The sequence below is a fragment of the Amphiprion ocellaris genome, chromosome 4, assembly GCF_022539595.1.
Source record: "Amphiprion ocellaris isolate individual 3 ecotype Okinawa chromosome 4, ASM2253959v1, whole genome shotgun sequence".
Classification (NCBI taxonomy): domain Eukaryota; kingdom Metazoa; phylum Chordata; class Actinopteri; family Pomacentridae; genus Amphiprion; species Amphiprion ocellaris.
Window position 1 is genome coordinate 14,471,528 of NC_072769.1, and position 17,581 is coordinate 14,489,108.

Below are 17,581 nucleotides of genomic sequence, written 5' to 3' on the forward strand. Positions count from 1 at the left end.
TTTTAAAATTTATTTTTTTATGGTTAACATGTAAATTAAAACTTTTATTATCTGTAATTTAACATAACAAGGAAAACCTGTTAAATAGCAATAAATTATTTTTTTAAAATTACAGCTAGAAATCCTCCAAAACATGTTTGTTTTACAGTATAACTGAAACTCCCACATTTTTCTCAAGTATGACTTAAGCATGAATGCCATCTCACAGTTGAGTCTTTTGTGAGCGACCACATGGACTTAACGGGATCTGATCACAAGGCGTATGAATGAGTGTTTTAGAAATCACTCGAGGACCCTGCAGAGCACCCATGTGTTCTTTGTGTGTGTGTGTTTGTGTGTGTTTATGTGTGTGTGTGTGTGCACGCTTACACAAGCTGCAAAAAGTCCTGGTCATGTGCTCGATAGCTATTTAAGACAGAAGAGGGAAATGGGCCGACTCTTGGGGGGCTACAGTTCTGCAATCAGAGGAGCAGCATGCACAGTCAGAGGTAGGGGAACACATTACGCTGATGCTTTTTCTACATAATGAACTGTAGAATGCAGGAAGTCTTACAACTTACTGGTATGAATGACTGCTTCAGCACCTTTACAAATTGAGAACAGACATGAGATAAATGTACAATTAAGTCAGATGATGAAATCAAGTTCTTTTTTTCAGATGGAGATAGACAAAATATTTCGCACGTAACCCAGCCAGTACTGTACTGAAGTCCTCAATCATTCATATTAGTCTGTATTTCAGCGGAGGTGGAAAAATGTAAAACAGTTCCATTGTTTTTTTCCCCCCTTTTTTTCTCTTTTTGTTTTAATTGGTAACTTTTTTTGAGTGGTTGTTATCACTGTTTTGTTGTAAAATAATTGCTCCTGCCAAATTATCAGTCACTCCTTCATTCATTCCTAATCAACAAGCTTCAAAAGACAAGCAAATCTAACTACAAAAAGGTTGAAGCAAATCATCTCTTGTCGTCTATTGTTGAAAGCATTTCTGAACTTGTAAGAGTTGAAAGCTAATGGCTTTGTGAATTATGAATAGTGACTCGCACTGCCTGCAGGGGCATGTAAGAAGTGAAGTTCTGGAATAATGTTAAGACAATTGGCTTTAACAAGAGAACACAAACTGACTGAGTTATTCTTGAGCTTAACTGAAGAGTAAGTATGTCAGTGGTGTATTGAATTTTTTGTCTTCATCTTACAAAATGTGTTCTGGGAGAGACTCCAGCCCTTCACAAACATGAACATGACAAGTGGTTTAGAAAAGAATGTTAAAAAAAAAAAAAAAAAAAAGAAATCTAGACACGTAAAGCATCCCGACTTTATCCTGTCCTTGTTCAACCATCGAACCTGTACCATCTTCTTCTGGGTTTTGGCAGCATGTGGACAGCGAGTCTCCTGGTGGTGACCTTGTGTGCCGGCCTAACGCTGGCCCAGTTCCCCCGGGAGTGTGTCACCCCTGAGGGGCTGCGGAGCGGCCAGTGCTGCCCCTCTCCAACAGGGGTGGCGGGGGACGAGTGTGGCTCCAGCACAGGAAGAGGGCAGTGCGTGAACATTGCGGCCGACAACCGCCGCCACGGACCTCAGTACCCCTATGCTGGACGTGACGACAGAGAGAGGTGGCCGCTGAGGTTTTTCAACCGCACTTGCCAATGCAATGGGAACTTCAGTGGCTACAACTGTGGGCGATGCAGACACGGGCTGACCGGACCAAACTGTGATCAGAGGATCTCCGTCGGTAAGAGAACGGATGCTGTTTGGGCTTAAAAAAATTCAAGGCAACTTTTTAATTTGTGACTCCTGCTGTGCCCTTTAAGATTTCACAGGTCTACATCAGCCAAGGGAATAGAGGCATTTATTGCTAGAGAAAGAAAATGTCTGTGTTAATTTTTAATAACATTTTCTTTCCTCTGCTCCTCGTTCGTTCCTCCCACACCTCGACAACCTCTCGTTCTCTCTCTTCCTTCCCTCCTGTCTGCCTCCACCCCATTAACCTCGCTCCAGTAAGGAGGAATATCATGCAGATGAGCACAGCTGAGAAGCAGGCCTTTGTGAATGCTTTGGACCGAGCTAAGAGGACCGTCCACCCTGACCTCGTCATCTGCACAAGAAGGTACAGAAGTATAATAACATAAGCCAACTTAAAATTAATTTAATGGCCTCACTTTAAAGAATCAGTGACTTTTGAATAGCCACTCTTTGGTCTAGTATTAACACCTGGGAACACAATGCAATTTCCCAACAACCTGCAGACTAAAACGATCTGAATCTGGCACTGGAAAGTCCAACAATATAGCTGCGTATGCACACGATGTGCATTTTAAAATGAGTACAGTCATAAAATGCAGCTTTCTGTAAAGGCTGCAGGTAGACGAGCAAATTATAAGCATATAATATTATCAGCAGTAGGAAAGGGAATTATAATCTTTTAAATAACAGTCCATAAATCTGTGAATAACCTCCTTTCCTAATCAGCTGAGAATTGCAGCAGATTAATTTTTACAGCAATTTTCACCTGCAGGTAGAACAACCTTGTTAGACTCCTCATCAAAAAATGTTATTTCTGCTCTATTAATAGCCACAGGAATAAAATGTATGTCTACATATGTGTGTGGTTCAGTTAAATGCATGCATCCTTTCACTTTTGGAGTTTGGAAAATAATAGGTCTATCTTAAAGCAGTGTGGAGGGAAAAAAAAAAAAACAGAGTGACATTCGCCTCCTTATCTTTAGGTACCAGGAGGTGCTTGGGCCTGATGGCAACACCCCACAGTTTGAGAATATCACCATTTACAACTACTTTGTTTGGAGCCACTACTACTCTGTCAGTAAGACGTACCTGGGGCCAGGCCAGACCAGCTTTGGGGGTGTAGACTTCTCCCACGAGGGCCCCGGTTTTGTTACCTGGCATCGTTTTCATCTGCTGCAGCTGGAGAGGGACATGCAGGTGAGTAGAGGGAAGGTAGGGAAAAAGAAGAGGACAGTGGAAAGGAAAGAATGTAAGGATATGGAGGAAGTAATGAAGGAAGGAAAGAGTGACTGGAATGTAGTAGAAGAAAGTAGGAACGGGGAAGAACAACATAAAAACTGGTTTAAAAAAGTAGATTCAACTGTATATTGTCACAAATAAACAATTCAGGGAAACTGTTCTTCTTTACACACTCATGTACCATTCACTCTTCCCCTTCATCCATGCAGGACATGCTGAGCGACCCCACCTTCGCCCTCCCCTACTGGAACTTTGCCATCGGAGGCAGCGAGTGCGATATCTGCACCGACGACCTGCTGGGAGCCAGGAGCTCATTCGACATGAACTCCATCAGCACCAACTCTGTGTTCTCTCAGTGGAGGGTCATCTGCGAGAGCGTGGATGACTACGACACTTTGGGCACCATCTGCAACAGTAAAGACCACCACATGCCACACCTCGCTGTAGCAGCGCTGATATACAGCATCGTCTCAGCTGCTTCAGAAAAGAGGGCAAAGAGCTCATATAGAGAGCATGTAGAACATAAGCTGCTATAAATAATACCTCACAGCTGTTGTGCTAAATTCGATATCGCTCGCCATTACGACAGTTTGTTTAGAACTACTCTAGAAACGTTGCCTTCTGTACTGCGCACTGCATCTTACAAATACTTTTCAACTCAGTGAGCTTAATTTCTCAATAGAAGACATCAGAACGGTAGATTTCCGGCGTTAATTCCCAAAGGGTCACGAGATTTCCACTAGAATAAGGGAACTTTTATGCTGCAATAAGACGCATAAGCCAGACTTTAGGTGATCAGATTTGCGGGGGATTGGATCTCGTTCCACACTGGCACCTAAATTACTACCTTTGCTTTAGTGTTCGAATATAGCACATGCAGTATTTTCTTTTCATCTGGAATAATTAGGAAGGTCATTCATCTGTAACTGTAGCGCAGTAAAAGGGAGATCCTTTTGAAGCACGTACATGTAAGAAAAAAAATGATATTTGGTAACAGGTAGGACATGTGAGTGGCTGACACTTGAGTGATCCGACTCGTTATTCCCCCTTACAGAATCACGAGAGGCCTGGTATTTCCTGCATCAACAAGCAACATCTCCTTAAATGGGTTAGGATGGTGGTGGTGGGGGTTGCCTCATTTGTGCATGTGCTTGTTGAAGACAGGAATCTAGCAGTCTACTGGTTCCTTTGATCTGAGGGAATAATCTTCAAACAGACAGACAACTCAGTTATGTAGCCTTCTGTTTATGTGCTTGTGTGTAGGAGAAAGTACAAAAAGAAAGAAAGGAGAGCGTGCATGCAACAGAGAGAGAGAAGAAAAAAGAAAAACTTCTGTTCAGTCACAAAGCTCCAACTCACTACTGTTGACTTTTATTGAATAATTTAAAAAACAGAAAACTGCCATCCTGTCATGTTTAAGACGGATCAAACTAGCTGAGTCTCCCGCACAGAATTAGAGCGAGGTTAAATAAAACATTTCTAAACAGCTTTCTTTTCATTTCTGTGAGTGATACTAGCTTGAGTTAATTACTGATTATCTGAGTGACCCACTAACCAGAAACTATGCTGTCACTGTGTTATTGTAAGGGTAATTCTGTTCCTCTGACCTGGGCTCTCTCTTTATCATTAAGGTACGGAGAGCAGTCCCATCAGGAGGAACCCTGCTGGCAACGTGGCTCGGCCCATGGTGCAGAGGCTGCCCGAGCCCAAGGATGTTTTGGACTGTCTGGAGCTCAACACCTTTGACACGCCTCCTTACTACTCCACCTCCTCCGAGAGCTTCAGGAACACCATTGAAGGTGTGTAGCTCTGAGTCAGAGGTCAGAACCAGAGCAGGAGCTGGGATTTAGCATCCTCAGATGGACCAAAGGGGATTTATTCAGGGCTCAGCTCAGAAAAGAAAGCTGTGTGACTGTATAGATACAAACTCAGAGCCAAAAACACACACTCACTCAGTCCTCCGCCCACACGCACATATGGTTAGTTCCAACACAGCATTTGCTGTCCCTAATTTTGGTAAATCACAGCTCTCATTAATTTATCTTTTTTGGTGTTTGTTCCACGTCTTCTAGGTTACAGTGCCCCCCAAGGGATGTATGACCCAGTGATCCGCAGCCTCCACAATCTGGCCCACCTCTTCCTCAACGGGACAGGCGGACAGACTCACCTGTCGCCCAATGATCCCATCTTTGTCCTGCTGCACACCTTCACCGACGCCATCTTTGACGAGTGGCTCAGCAGACACCAACCAGGTACACTTAGACTAACTCACACACAGAAACAGAAATCCCTCTGAAGGATGACTAGGCGCGTAGACATATGCTTTCCTGCCTACAGGTGAAATCGTTTACCCTGAGGAGAACGCTCCTATTGGTCACAACCGCCGGTTCAACATGGTTCCTTTCTGGCCTCCTGTCACCAATGCTGAGATGTTTGTCGCTGCCCCAGAAAACCTGGGATACTCATACGAGGTCCAGTGGCCAGGTGAGTTTCAGCACACACACAGCGCACACATACATCCATCCCCACAACCCAGTGACCCCTGATGACCCTCCTCTCCTCTTTCCCTTTGTAGCTCGCGCTTTCACCCTGTCTGAGATCATTACTGTAGCTGTTGTTGCTGCAGTGCTGGTTGTGGCGGTGGTGGGAGGCGTCATTGCCTGCGCTGTGCGAGCTCGTTCCTACCGCTCGGCTGAGGCCTTAGAGCCGCTGCTGGGAGAAACTTTCCGACGCTACTCAGAGGATGACCGCAGGCTGGACAAATCCCAGTCTGTTGTCTAAACCCGCGCCTTTCTAACAAGGCCTTAAAATTGTCATGCATTTGTTTTGTGTTTCTTTTTTATTCCCCCATTTGCTCTAATAAAGTTGAACTGGTTTGGAGCCCAGAGCCTGTTGTGTCCGTGTCTGTATTTGTTATTTATCATGGGTCTGGTGGATCTTTTGTTTAGCTCATACAGCAGCAGAGGTCAAGCTATAGCCGAGGGGTCAGATTACCTGAAGCAGCTTATAATGGATCTCCACTGAAGGTCAAATCTCAATCATTTAATGACTCCAAAAATAATTCCACCTTTTCAGCTGCCGACCAGAAGCTGCTACTATATGAATGTAGATTAAGCTGATCCGTCTGTGAGATAAATGGGTGACATCATGCAGTCAGATTGCATGTTTGTGTTCCCCTTTCTGTCATTCTGTGAACAAAAGGCTGCACTGCATGAACACACCACAGACAGGTCTTTCTGCTGCAGGACCTTCAGCTGCAGGCGCAAATTTCATTGTCTGAAGCCTGAGGCCAACTGGCAAATCACATCACTTAAATGCAATGTTACTTCTAACCAATGAGCCAAATCGAGTCCATGCAAATTTCCATGTGCTCCATAAGAGCACACGCACCGCCCTCATGTGGACATAACGCATTACTGCGAAAAGAGGAAAGCGACTCAGTTCACCTCCTTCACTTATTTACAGTCCTTTTTAATTCTTATTTCCATAAATTATGATCTTGCTGAATGTGTGCAATAATAAAGGCATTTTATTCCAGCACACCTGAAGCAAAAAGAAACATAATCCTGCTTTGCTTATGTTGGGGACTCCATCGCAATAGTTCGTTCTAAATACTGTAGTATGACTTTAAACTCCTAATGGTATTTTAGCACCAACGGCACCATAGAGCTGCTACATACCTGCAGCGTCCACACTTGTCACACGGGGTTGGAAGCAGAATCAGAAAGGCGTTTCTTTCCTCGACTAAAACCGAAATGATTTGCAGGTAATGCAGCTTCTGAACTGCAAAGAATAAATACCTTTTCTGCCCTCTTATGACCCTTTCGTTTACGAGGCCACATTCAGCCCTTAAATCGGAGTGTGCCAGAAAATGCGACCGCGGGGCCATGCGCAATTACGCACAAAGGCTCACAGCATGTGCTATTGTTAATCCCATGTTGTGTCTCTGGTGGCGCGTTGATTTGTGGGTCTTCGGTTGTTTTTCTGAGGATCTAGGTGGTGGAGAGGCAGTTTCATGTTTATAAATTAAAGTGGTCATTGTAGTTTCTAACAGCAGAGATGGCAAGCTTTGATTATTTTTCTAAGTTAGGGGAGATAAAGAAACATGGATAAAACGAACAGAAACAAACAACCTTAAAAAGAAGCTTTAATACAAGTATGAGAAACTCTGGGACAAATGACTTTCTAAATGAATGTGTGTGCAGGGATCACTTGGACTTATACATTTTTAAAACCCTGCCTATGTCTTGCCTAAAAAGTAGTCAGATAAATGAATAGATAAAGGGCACAAAAAGCTCTTTTAATCTGCAGTAAATCATTTGACCTTCACATTCTTATTTTAATAAGACAGAGTGGTTTTTAAAACTCCATAACCAGATAATACGGCATGTCATGCAGTGCTTCTCTGCTATAACCGCATGACTGTGTCTAATTATTTTTTGCTTCAGGCTATGCCGCTGAATAAAAATGGCTGACAGAGGTATGCATGTTTCTCTGCGCCAAATTTCCAATCAGTCCAGCTCATTTGTTAATGACAGCCTCGCTTCAGTGCTGGGGAATGACATGGAACTAGTGGCACCTTTTGATAGCTGTGATTAACTGTAGACCCACAGTACAGTGGTTACAAATGAATTTCCCTGTTGGGATATTTTTGTCTTGCTTTAAGGGAAGCAGGATTTCAAGACTCAGCACTGGACTGAATTACTTAGGATTGGCATTTTTGCAGCACACGCTGGTGTCCTGAAAAAGGATGTCATGGGAATGGATGGAGAAAGAAGAAGAGATTTTTTTTTTTTGGATCTGTCATCTGTTGGCTATTCTTTCCTCACCACCAGGTTACACTGACAGCAAAAAAACTGAGCATGATTTATGAATATGGATAGATGCGACAGTTACACATAGTACAATCATTTGGCCACTGCTTTCCTCATGAGAGACAGTATCATTAGTGCCTTTCAAGTGCGGTCCTATGAAAATCATCTTATTTTCAGCTGCAAAAAAATTCATAACAGTTTAAGCATCTTCCAAAATTGCTGTACTGCCCTGTACATGGTGGAACAGAGGGTTGGAAGGACCACAGGTTGGAAAAAGTCCGGCTGCCCGTGACCTGCTGCTATATTCCTCATAAATGTTTGAGGAAAAGGGAATTTGAGCCTAGTTGTGAAAACCAGCACCTCGGTTTTCATGCTTAATGAGAAAGAAGAACGAGATATGTAAATGCATCTGCCCCCTGCTACTCCCACAAGAGTTGTATTAGAATCTATTGAAGTGAATGCAGAAAGTTAAAGTGTGTTTTAAATGTTAAACAAATAGCACATATAAGCAGAAATTTTATTATTCACCAAAGAACAGCTATTATATTGCAGGAGACATCCAAGCTAAAAGCACAAAAAAGCATTTTGCATTTTCTCCATCTTAAAACCCTCCTCATGCCAGCAGGCAAGCGATTGTTCATCTGGAGAAGGATAAACCAGACTGCGATGGCTGGGTTTCAGTAAAGCTTGCAATGTGAACAGATGGCTTTGATTAATGCGGTGGCTCCAGACAGGATCTCCCTAGATGCCTCCTATTTCCTAAATGAGACATTTGTGTGCAAATGTATTGTTTGTCAAGTTGTCACCAGTAACTCCAGTAATTAAACTCAAAGTTCTGTGCACTTACAAAAAATGGCACAGGTTTACTCTCCCTTGCTGTTTCTCTGACTCGGGTTGAAAATGTCATCCTAACTAATTTCTTCTGCTTTCTTTATAGAATGTTGTTTTTCTAAAATTAATCCGCCTCCCCTCTCCTCTCTTCCCCTCTCGACTACCCCATGATTTAGAGCTGCCTGTCATTCTATGTACGTCATGCACTTCATCCTATCACCTTGACTAAACCTGAGAGATTCTGAAAATGTATTTGTGTTTGACGACAGAGTGAAAGAGCAGTTAGAGAGAGAGAGAGAGAGACAGACAAAGAGCATAAGTACTACAGTAAAATATTTCCGAGGCAAAATGCTTTGGAAATAGATGCAAAAATATGCATAAAATGCTAAAAAAATTCTTGCATCTATCTAAAAAATGTGACTTCAGGCCCAAGTATACTTGTTTAACAGTTCAGGACGTTCAGATTTTCTCGTACGTCTCTCTGGTGTGCATTGGTAGGCTTTTTGGAAAGAAAAAAAAGTGATATCCACTGGCTTATTCTACTCAGTATTATCCCAGAGGGACATCTCAAAGAATCAGCTACCGGAAAAGATTTCTGGGTTGTTGTCATCTGTCTTTCACTGTGACCTTAAACACAGCGGTACAGACACGTGACACAATAAAGGAAAAACCTAAACCCTTTGACTCCTACAGTGAGGGGATCAGGTGGCTGTTATGCCGTTGGAAGCATTTTTTACTGGCATACTTTGGGTTCACTTAGAGGGAAAGGGTCGCTGCAAATCATTAGTGGTCACCTTCAACCGATGATCCTGGTCAAATGGGAGAAGGCTCTCGCGGAATGACAATGTACCCATTGACAAGGCACGAGGGATCACTGAATGGTTTGGTGACTGTGAAAATAGTGGATATCATCTGCTGTCTGAACCTCATCGGACACCTGGGAGATTTTTGATGTATGTGCTCAAAGAATGGCATTCTATCCCTCTAGCTTTTCCTTGAATTTGTCAAATACTTGTAAGTATGCAGAATAAGAAAAGTACTGAGCAGCAAGGATACTTGTACACCAAATTCTAACAAATGCACATTTAATAAGATCACTTACAGTAGATTCAGTTACACAAAGTTACACAATGCCATGTGTGTTCAGGCTACAAGGACTATGCACTTAAATAAATTAGTGAAGAAAAAAAAACAAGTATCACAGTATCAATAAATAAATATAAAACAGATACAAGAGACTTTCTAAATAAAGATTGCACATTACACAATAACAATACCTTCTTGAAGGCCTAAAAAACAGCTGCTCAAGGTAAAGACTGTGGAAACACTAATAAATAATAAATTGGTAAATAGATGATATTCAGCAGCTGCTTTTAACAGATGTAACAAAATGAACATTTTTTCTTCTCTTTTCCACCTGCTTCACATAAGGTAGCTATCACTACTAATTATTGTCATGTCATGTTAGACCTTTACTATCCAAGAAATGACATCTGTAATTATGGAATATGATAGTGAGATGAAAGGTACAACAGACTTTAAAACAAATTGCCTAAAACCTTATTGCCATATAAAAGATTGGCAGAAGCACTTGGCATGTACGGGGTCTTAAGAGTTTATCACAGTTGTTTACTCTGAATGAGCAGCAGTAAGAGACAGTAGTACTGCAAATACATGTCACATAGTTTCTTAAGAGATGTTTTCTAATGCATTCACCTGTGTGGTCAGCATATTCAGAAGATCTGAGGATAGTAGTTTATTCACAAGTGTGTTTACATGGACAACGATGCACATCAATGTACAATTATATTCTAAATATGACAACTAAGACACAACATAATACCAGCTGAACATTGTGGTATTGGCTTATTTATTACCTGCTTTTGGTATTTTGATTTCTGGGTCTCTTCTGTGATCCATTTATGTTCAGGGTTACAAATTCGTACAGATTAGTTTGAATAAAACCTTCACTGGAATATGAGTTTTTACTGGAAATACTGTGTGCATGTACACAACACACTCGAGTTGTGTTTGCATTTAGAGGTAGTTTCTCCAAACTAAACAGAGATACATTTAGACTTACATTATCTACTCCTCTTATGTATTTATATGAGAGTACATCACTTCAACTGGCCTCCTCAGGTCTGTGTGGAGTAGTTCCTCAAGAAGCAGCTACATTTGTTCGGGTAGGATGGAATCAAAATAGGGCGCAATGGGCCTTGTCTCAGGAGAGAACAGTGAGGACTACAGTTGCTTTAGTCTTCTTCAGGATGTCCACAGCTTCAGCATGAGTCACACCCTCCAGGCAGTGTCCATTCACAGCGATGATCTGATCTCCACGTTTCAGCCTTCCGTCCTCTATGGCTGCCCCCTGTAGAGAACAAAGACAAATCCACCATCAAATGCAATCAGAGATCACACACACACGCACACTGACAACAATATGAAAACACGTTTCATGAAAACTGTCCTGTAACGATTGCCAAATAATGCAACCACTGTTTGCATTAGAATAAAATGCCTTTTGATACAGTACAACCGTATATAGAGAATTATTAGTCACAGTTGTTATTCTGCCATTAAGAGTTCACCAGCTGTTACAACCACAAGCTATTTGCAGCCTGAAATTGTGGCTACATACCTCGTGTTACATGAACACAGAAACAGTGTCACTATGACTGAGCATCATACTGTTTAAGGCAATGGAAATTTGCTCCCTCACACATGGAATAAAAACATACATGTCACAAAAACATACGTCTTTGATAGTGAGAATTGGCTGGTGCCTGTCTTTGTATGGCTGAGGATCTGAGAAAGGCTTAATTTGTTTATATCAGAAGAAAACCTCTCCCATGTGATGCTGAAACAAAGGACTGACTGACATACCGCTGTTAAACTCCCGTTCCTAACATCAACACCCTTAAATTTCCCCAACTAAAAAAGAAGCCTGCTGGATGTGTTCTCACCTTGTTGAAGACAGTTTTGATGTAGATCGGCAGGTCGCCGTGAGGGCTGCCAAACCCTCCTACAATGCTGAAGCCCAGGCCTGAGGAGCCTCTCTCTAGCGTGACGGTCTTATATGTGCGAGCACTGCGGGGAACAAAATGCAAAACAGAGGATGCTTTTGAAAGCAAGTATTTCACTGGAGTGAAGTGTGCTGGAGTCTATGTTTGTATTTATTCTGTGATTAAAGAAGGAGAAAACCAAAGCAAGGTCATAAAGTACAACACACTTGAGAATGCCGGAAACTGAGTCTTACCGGAGGTTGTTGTGAAAGCAGGTCTGGCTGCTGAGTTGACCTGACGGTTGAGCATCACTGTGGTCTTGTGTGCTGCTTCCCCCGGAGTCTGCTGCCACCTAGACACATGCATACACAGTGTGTTAGAAAACTTTATACAACACTATGGAAATGTTTTTGCCACTTTAGATGCTTATATCCTTATCCATCGGGGAGGCATCTGATTGATTCATTCTGCATTCGAGCCAGTCCAGGATTACATGAAGAGACAGAAGAAACTAAGCCGGCTTATGTCCACAGAAGAACTGCGACAAGTTGTCCAAGATGCTAGAAGCAACCTCTTTAAAACTGCACATGCGTCCCTAAAGGCAAAGCATGGTCACACCACATTGGAGTTAGTGAGTGATACTGGATTTACTTCTTTATGTATAGGTTAAACTGATAAAGAAAATACATGGCATTGTTTCTGAAAGCGTCGTCATATAGTTTTAGTGCACAGTACTGTATATATTTCCTATTATCTATTCATAGCTTAATTCAGAATTTATGTATGATGTGAAACTAACTATCGTTGGACAACATTCAGATATCTGATGGCTGCAATATTTTGGTGTCTGGTTCTGTTAATACAGTGGGAGTTATAAAAACACAAAACCTTTTGATGTTCATTTGAAACACAGCATACCTGCCAAAACCAACTGACACATGATTCCTTACAAATATGTTATTTCCCCACTTGGAGCAAAAATCTTTCCTGAGGCTTAAAACATGAAGACGGTGTGAAATCAATGTCAGACACACTGAAATTACAGCACAGTGTATGTGCAAAACACCAATAATGCAGGGCCTGCTGGAGCTATACGCTACCTTAATCTTATTCCACGTTTACATACTTGTCTTTGAATCGTCATCAGGTCTTGGTGAGTTTTATACAAGTGTAAACAAAATGTAAAAGTAAAATTGACCGAGAGGAAGCAGGCTGGGAGGCATTACTGTCTTTCTCTGACAGTGCAGAACAAAAACTTGCTGACTTTATCTCAGAGACTCACTAACTGCTTCACAGGCATTACACATCAACCACACTACGGATCACTGTGACACTACCTGCAGACTGATGGTTCCGGTGGTGTTCTTCAGCAGCACTCCGGCGTGGACATGAGTCATTCCCTCAGTGGACACATCGTTGATACTGAGGATTCGGTCTCCTGTCTAGTGGACACAGACAGACACACAGACACACAGACACACACAGACACACACACACACACACACACACACACACACATTGAATCTTGACCTTATATGACCATGAGGGAACTGTACTGAATTAGAATAAATCCCTTTGGATGTGTTAAATATTATTTATATGTGTGTGCGTGTGCGTGTGTGTGTGTGCGTGTGTGTGTGTGTGTGTGTGTGTGTGTGTGTGTGTGTGTGTGTGTGTGTGTGTGTGGCTGGCCACAACTTTAAAACCACTGACAAGTGGGAAGTGAATACCACTGATTAGCTTGTTACAGTGGCAGCTGTCAAGTAGTGAGATATATTAGGCAGCAAGTGAACCATCTGCAGTTGAAGTTGATGTGTTGGAAGCAGAAATAATGTGCAACTGTAACGATCTGAGTGACTTTGACAGCGTCCAAATAGCGATGGCTGGAGGACCGAGTCAGAGCATCTCCAAAACATCAGGCTGTTCCTGATATTCAGTGTTTACCAAAAATACCCCAAGAAAGGACATCCTGTGAGCTGCCAACATGGTCAAGACCACCCAAAGCTCACTGATGTGAGTAGGGAGTGAAGGCTGGCCTGTGTGGTCCGACTAGCCAGAGTGCCTCTACTGACCTGTCCAGCACTGAAAATGCCCATGATGGGCATGTGAGGGTCAGAGCAGGACCGTTGTGCAGTGGAAGAGGGTGACATGGTTTGATGAAGCACATTCATATTGATGCAGACCACACTCATTCACTTCACTCTGTACTTGTTCCGTCAGTCAGTTTATCAGTCATCTGTGACCCAAATGCCATCAACCTCTATAAAAGGTGTTAAAGTATTCCCTGATGGCAGTGGCTTCTCTCAGCTAAATAATGTGCCCTGTATGGTGCTAAAATGGTTCAGGAATGGTTTGAGGAACACGACAAAGAGTTTGACATGTTGATTTGGTCTCCAAATTCCCAGATCTCAAGCTGACTGATTGTTATCTGTGGGGTGGCTGGAATAAACAAGTCTGGTCTTTTCATTTAACACCTTACAGGACTTGAAGGATCTGCTGCCAAGTTGTGATGACTGATATCACACGACACCTTCAGAGGTCTTGTGAAGCTCATGCTTCGACACATCTGAGCTACACAGTATAAGGTAGGCTTCAATGTTGTGCCTGACTGCTGTATAAAAAGATATAATTGATGTTTTGTATATCTATGATTTGATTATGAAGTATTTCTTTGTATTCTGTACTCTTTGCATCCTGAAGGGAATGGATGTTGAACGGTAAGAGGCATTTTTAATCCCTGATAAAGAAAGCTTTGACCAAATATTTGTCTCTATCCTAAAAAATATGCATCAGAGTTAAGACTGTATGTATGCAGCTCCATCTCAATTTTTGCAAAAATGTGACCCAATCGTAAATGTGCAATTAAGCCTAAAGACATTCTTAACTCTTAATAGAAATAGCTGGCAGAGGGTGAGTTGCCAGAATGTGATGAATACATAACACACACACACATGCGCACACGCACACACACACACAGGCATATATACATAGGCACTCCCCACCTGTAATTTCTGTGTTTTGGCAGCCAGTCCATTCGTATCCATGGAAGCAATAAAAAGAGGTACGTTGCCATGGGGACTGCCCACTCCTCCAGCTACACTGATGCCCAGGGAGTCACATGGACCCTGTGGTGATACCACACACACACACATTATAGACTCTGTTAGACAACCATTGAGTCACTTGGCAGATTCTGCACGACCTAAACTTCTAGTGTTATATAAGCATATGTATATATATATATATATATATATATATATATATATATATATATATATATATATATATATATATATATATATAGAGATAGATAGATAGATAGATAGATAGATAGATAGATATTTGGAATTTGTCAAATGAAGTGTAGAGCAAAGTCTGAGGAGTCACAAACATCCATTAAGTCCTTGAAATAAAGTTTCTCTACAAAGGATACTAATCAGAAATATCAATGATTATTATTTCAAGACTGTCTTACCTTTTGTATTATTACTTTTCTGATGTCAGAGTCTTAAAATGCAACAAGAAGAGAAAAAGATATATGTCTGTATATTTGGATTGAAGGTGTTAACTCAGAGTGAAATGTTCTTCATAATTTTTATCTAAAAGATAAACAAGATTTTATCTACTTCTTTTGTTTTCAGACAGTACTTGTGAACTCACCGTAGCTTCCTGTTTTATTATCTGTCTCCCTCTGGTGGCTGAAGAATGCATCACATATACTTGAAGGTGTCAGGGTGGAACAGTCGGAGTCTTCGCTCTGGATAAAGCAAAACTTAAAATACTCCTAGTTCACAAAGTACTATTGTTAAAGCAGTGCATAAGAGTGATAGTTGAACTAATGACTACATTAAAATGAGTGAGCTATAAGAGACTGAACTCACATCGAAATGCTAACCATTATAGCTAAAGTGAAACTCTGTAAAATTTGACATTTTATAACGTTTATATTTTCTTGCCTGACTTTAATTAGACACAGAAAACAAAACAAAAAAAAATCATCCTACCTGACTTCGCTTTGAGTACTGCACCCCAGCTTTAAAACGAGCCACCTCTAGGTGGACTGCTCCACTGCAACTCTGAGAGCAAAGTGACATAATCATGAAGCAATAAAATGTATAATAGACTACTTATTAGACTTAGTATGTGTAAGTGTGAATGTATCAGACCTGCAGAAGCATCTGTGCATGCTCCTGTGACGCTGCACGGACATCCTCTCCATTGATTGACAGAATCTGATCACCTAGCAACAACCTGCCATCTGAATCCGCTACGCCTCCTCTGATGATATCTGATACGAAGATGCCCGTGTCATTACTGTTGGAAGAAAACAGAGGTCAAAAACTATGTCTGTTCCACCCTTGTAGACTAAATTATGCGACCTGAAAGGCTGCTGTTTTGCATAATGTCACACTTGATTGTGCAAATACATGAAGCTATATGAAAATCTCCACCTTAACTCTTTAGATATAATGTGCCCCGTGTCTTCTTTGCAGCAAGGGTCTATGGCGCAGCTCTCTTTAACCTCTATGGTGATTACTGCATGTTGGAACAGTGTGTAATTTCATTATGTGTCGATGACCTTTTTTTTTTTTAACAATAAGGTTATCTGTTACTGTAGAGTTGCTGACCTCTAACCGATTAAAGGTCTAACAGCTCAAATGTAGTCTTCTCTTCTGGTAATTGTAAGAAGAAAGAAGTTAACCTCTGTTGTTCTGCTGTTACCAAAGACATTTTATTATTATGCACGCTTGATTAAAAAAACATGAAAACACTAAGAGGCTAAGAATAGTTTTTGTTTCAGAAATTAATATAAATAAATTAATGAGAGGCAACAATGACATTGATTTTTTAAAATGACGTGAGAATAGGAGTACATGATAACTCTTCTGAAAGGTATACAAATTTTATACCTTTTTTAAATACTTATTCAGGTTTACATTAAAAGGGTGACTGTTGTTAAGTTAAACTCACATCCAGCCTGCGTATTTGGTTCAAGTCTGGAAGTCTATTGTGCAACAGGCTGCTGAGTTTTGAAGAAAAAAAATGCACTGGGGTATAATTTTATTAGTCTTGAAGCAACTGACAAAAAACTGGCAAGTGTTCTTTTTCACTGACACATTTTGGCAACATCATCATCCCAGATATGCCAAATGTCAAACAACTAACTTCAATTTATAAACAAAAAGTAGATTCTGAATAAATCTGATGTAAAAACAGGCAATACATTGGATGAATCACTTGCTTTCTCTATAGGAAAAACAATGCATGGCCTAGTTTTTTTTTTTTTATTTTACACATATTTCACATCTTCGCAAGGTGCAATAGTTGGCAGGTGGTGTGTTTGCACCTACATCAGTTTTAAAATACAAAGCTGCATGTAAACATCATTATTTGCCTCTTTCACTGGTTTGGCTTACAGCTGCCTAACAAACTCTCTGAACCCTAAATCTACGATGGCATGAGGAGGGTTTTCAACCTCTGACAGTCATTTATTCATTTACATGTGAGCTAAATTAAAATTAGTCTTTGTTACACTGATGATATGAAGCATTATTAACATGCGATGGAACTTGCAGACATCCACGTTTTCTGAGAGCACAACAAACTTGTCATTTGTTGAAGAGCATCATGACTGTACCTCTTCCCCACAGTGGTGAAGCCCAGTCCCTCTCCGGGACGAGGCCTGAGCTCCAGGCTGAAGACGTCCCACAGGTCCTCCTCCCTGTAAGCCTCCTGGTGCCTGAAAACGCACAGCCGAACACGCTGGGTGGTGAGCCGCAGCACAGCGATGGCCTCATCATGAGTGGCCTGCCGCAGGTCTATGCCATTTACCTAGAAGGTTGTGAGAGAAGAGACAAAGCCGTGTTGCTGGGAATTATGTAACTGACAGTATTTTTTAACAGTCGGAAAATAGATAGCCATGGCTTTAATTGGAAAGAAATAATCAGCTTA

General features: G+C 41.4%; 2 protein-coding genes across 5 annotated transcripts in view; one reads left to right on the top strand and one right to left on the bottom strand.

Annotated features, from left to right (window-relative positions):
• The first annotated feature begins 331 nt into the window (after positions 1-331).
• Positions 332-5,866, top strand: tyrp1b (tyrosinase-related protein 1b). The gene is made up of 9 exons (XM_023279687.3): positions 332-488; positions 1,371-1,729; positions 1,996-2,104; positions 2,724-2,937; positions 3,189-3,393; positions 4,611-4,778; positions 5,052-5,231; positions 5,317-5,463; positions 5,555-5,866. The coding sequence occupies exons 1-9, from the start codon at positions 475-477 to the stop codon at positions 5,758-5,760; spliced, it is 1,602 nt and encodes a 533-aa protein (XP_023135455.1). The 5' UTR covers positions 332-474; the 3' UTR covers positions 5,761-5,866.
• Positions 5,867-9,692: 3,826 nt separating this feature from the next.
• Positions 9,693-17,581, bottom strand: part of si:dkey-92j12.5 (multiple PDZ domain protein) — a 43,610-nt gene continuing 35,721 nt past the window's right edge. For 3 of the 4 annotated variants that reach the window (XM_035952590.2, XM_023279706.3, XM_055010239.1), the window contains 10 exons: positions 17,268-17,461; positions 15,796-15,943; positions 15,634-15,705; positions 15,290-15,413; positions 15,105-15,136; positions 14,632-14,754; positions 12,967-13,071; positions 11,884-11,981; positions 11,591-11,714; positions 9,693-10,995 (listed from right to left, as the gene is read on the bottom strand). In XM_035952590.2, the coding sequence (XP_035808483.2) occupies positions 10,849-10,995; positions 11,591-11,714; positions 11,884-11,981; positions 12,967-13,071; positions 14,632-14,754; positions 15,105-15,136; positions 15,290-15,413; positions 15,634-15,705; positions 15,796-15,943; positions 17,268-17,461 (1,167 nt within the window). In that variant the 3' untranslated portion in view covers positions 9,693-10,848. The remainder of the gene's footprint in view (positions 10,996-11,590; positions 11,715-11,883; positions 11,982-12,966; positions 13,072-14,631; positions 14,755-15,104; positions 15,137-15,289; positions 15,414-15,633; positions 15,706-15,795; positions 15,944-17,267; positions 17,462-17,581) is intronic. The other variant, XM_035952591.2, reaches the window with a different exon arrangement.

Coding starts and splice junctions, on each gene's coding strand:
- tyrp1b (XM_023279687.3), top strand. Junction 1,730..1,995: donor TGATCAGAGGATCTCCGTCG/GTAAGAGAACGG, acceptor ACCTCGCTCCAG/TAAGGAGGAATATCATGCAG. Junction 4,779..5,051: donor CTTCAGGAACACCATTGAAG/GTGTGTAGCTCT, acceptor CACGTCTTCTAG/GTTACAGTGCCCCCCAAGGG.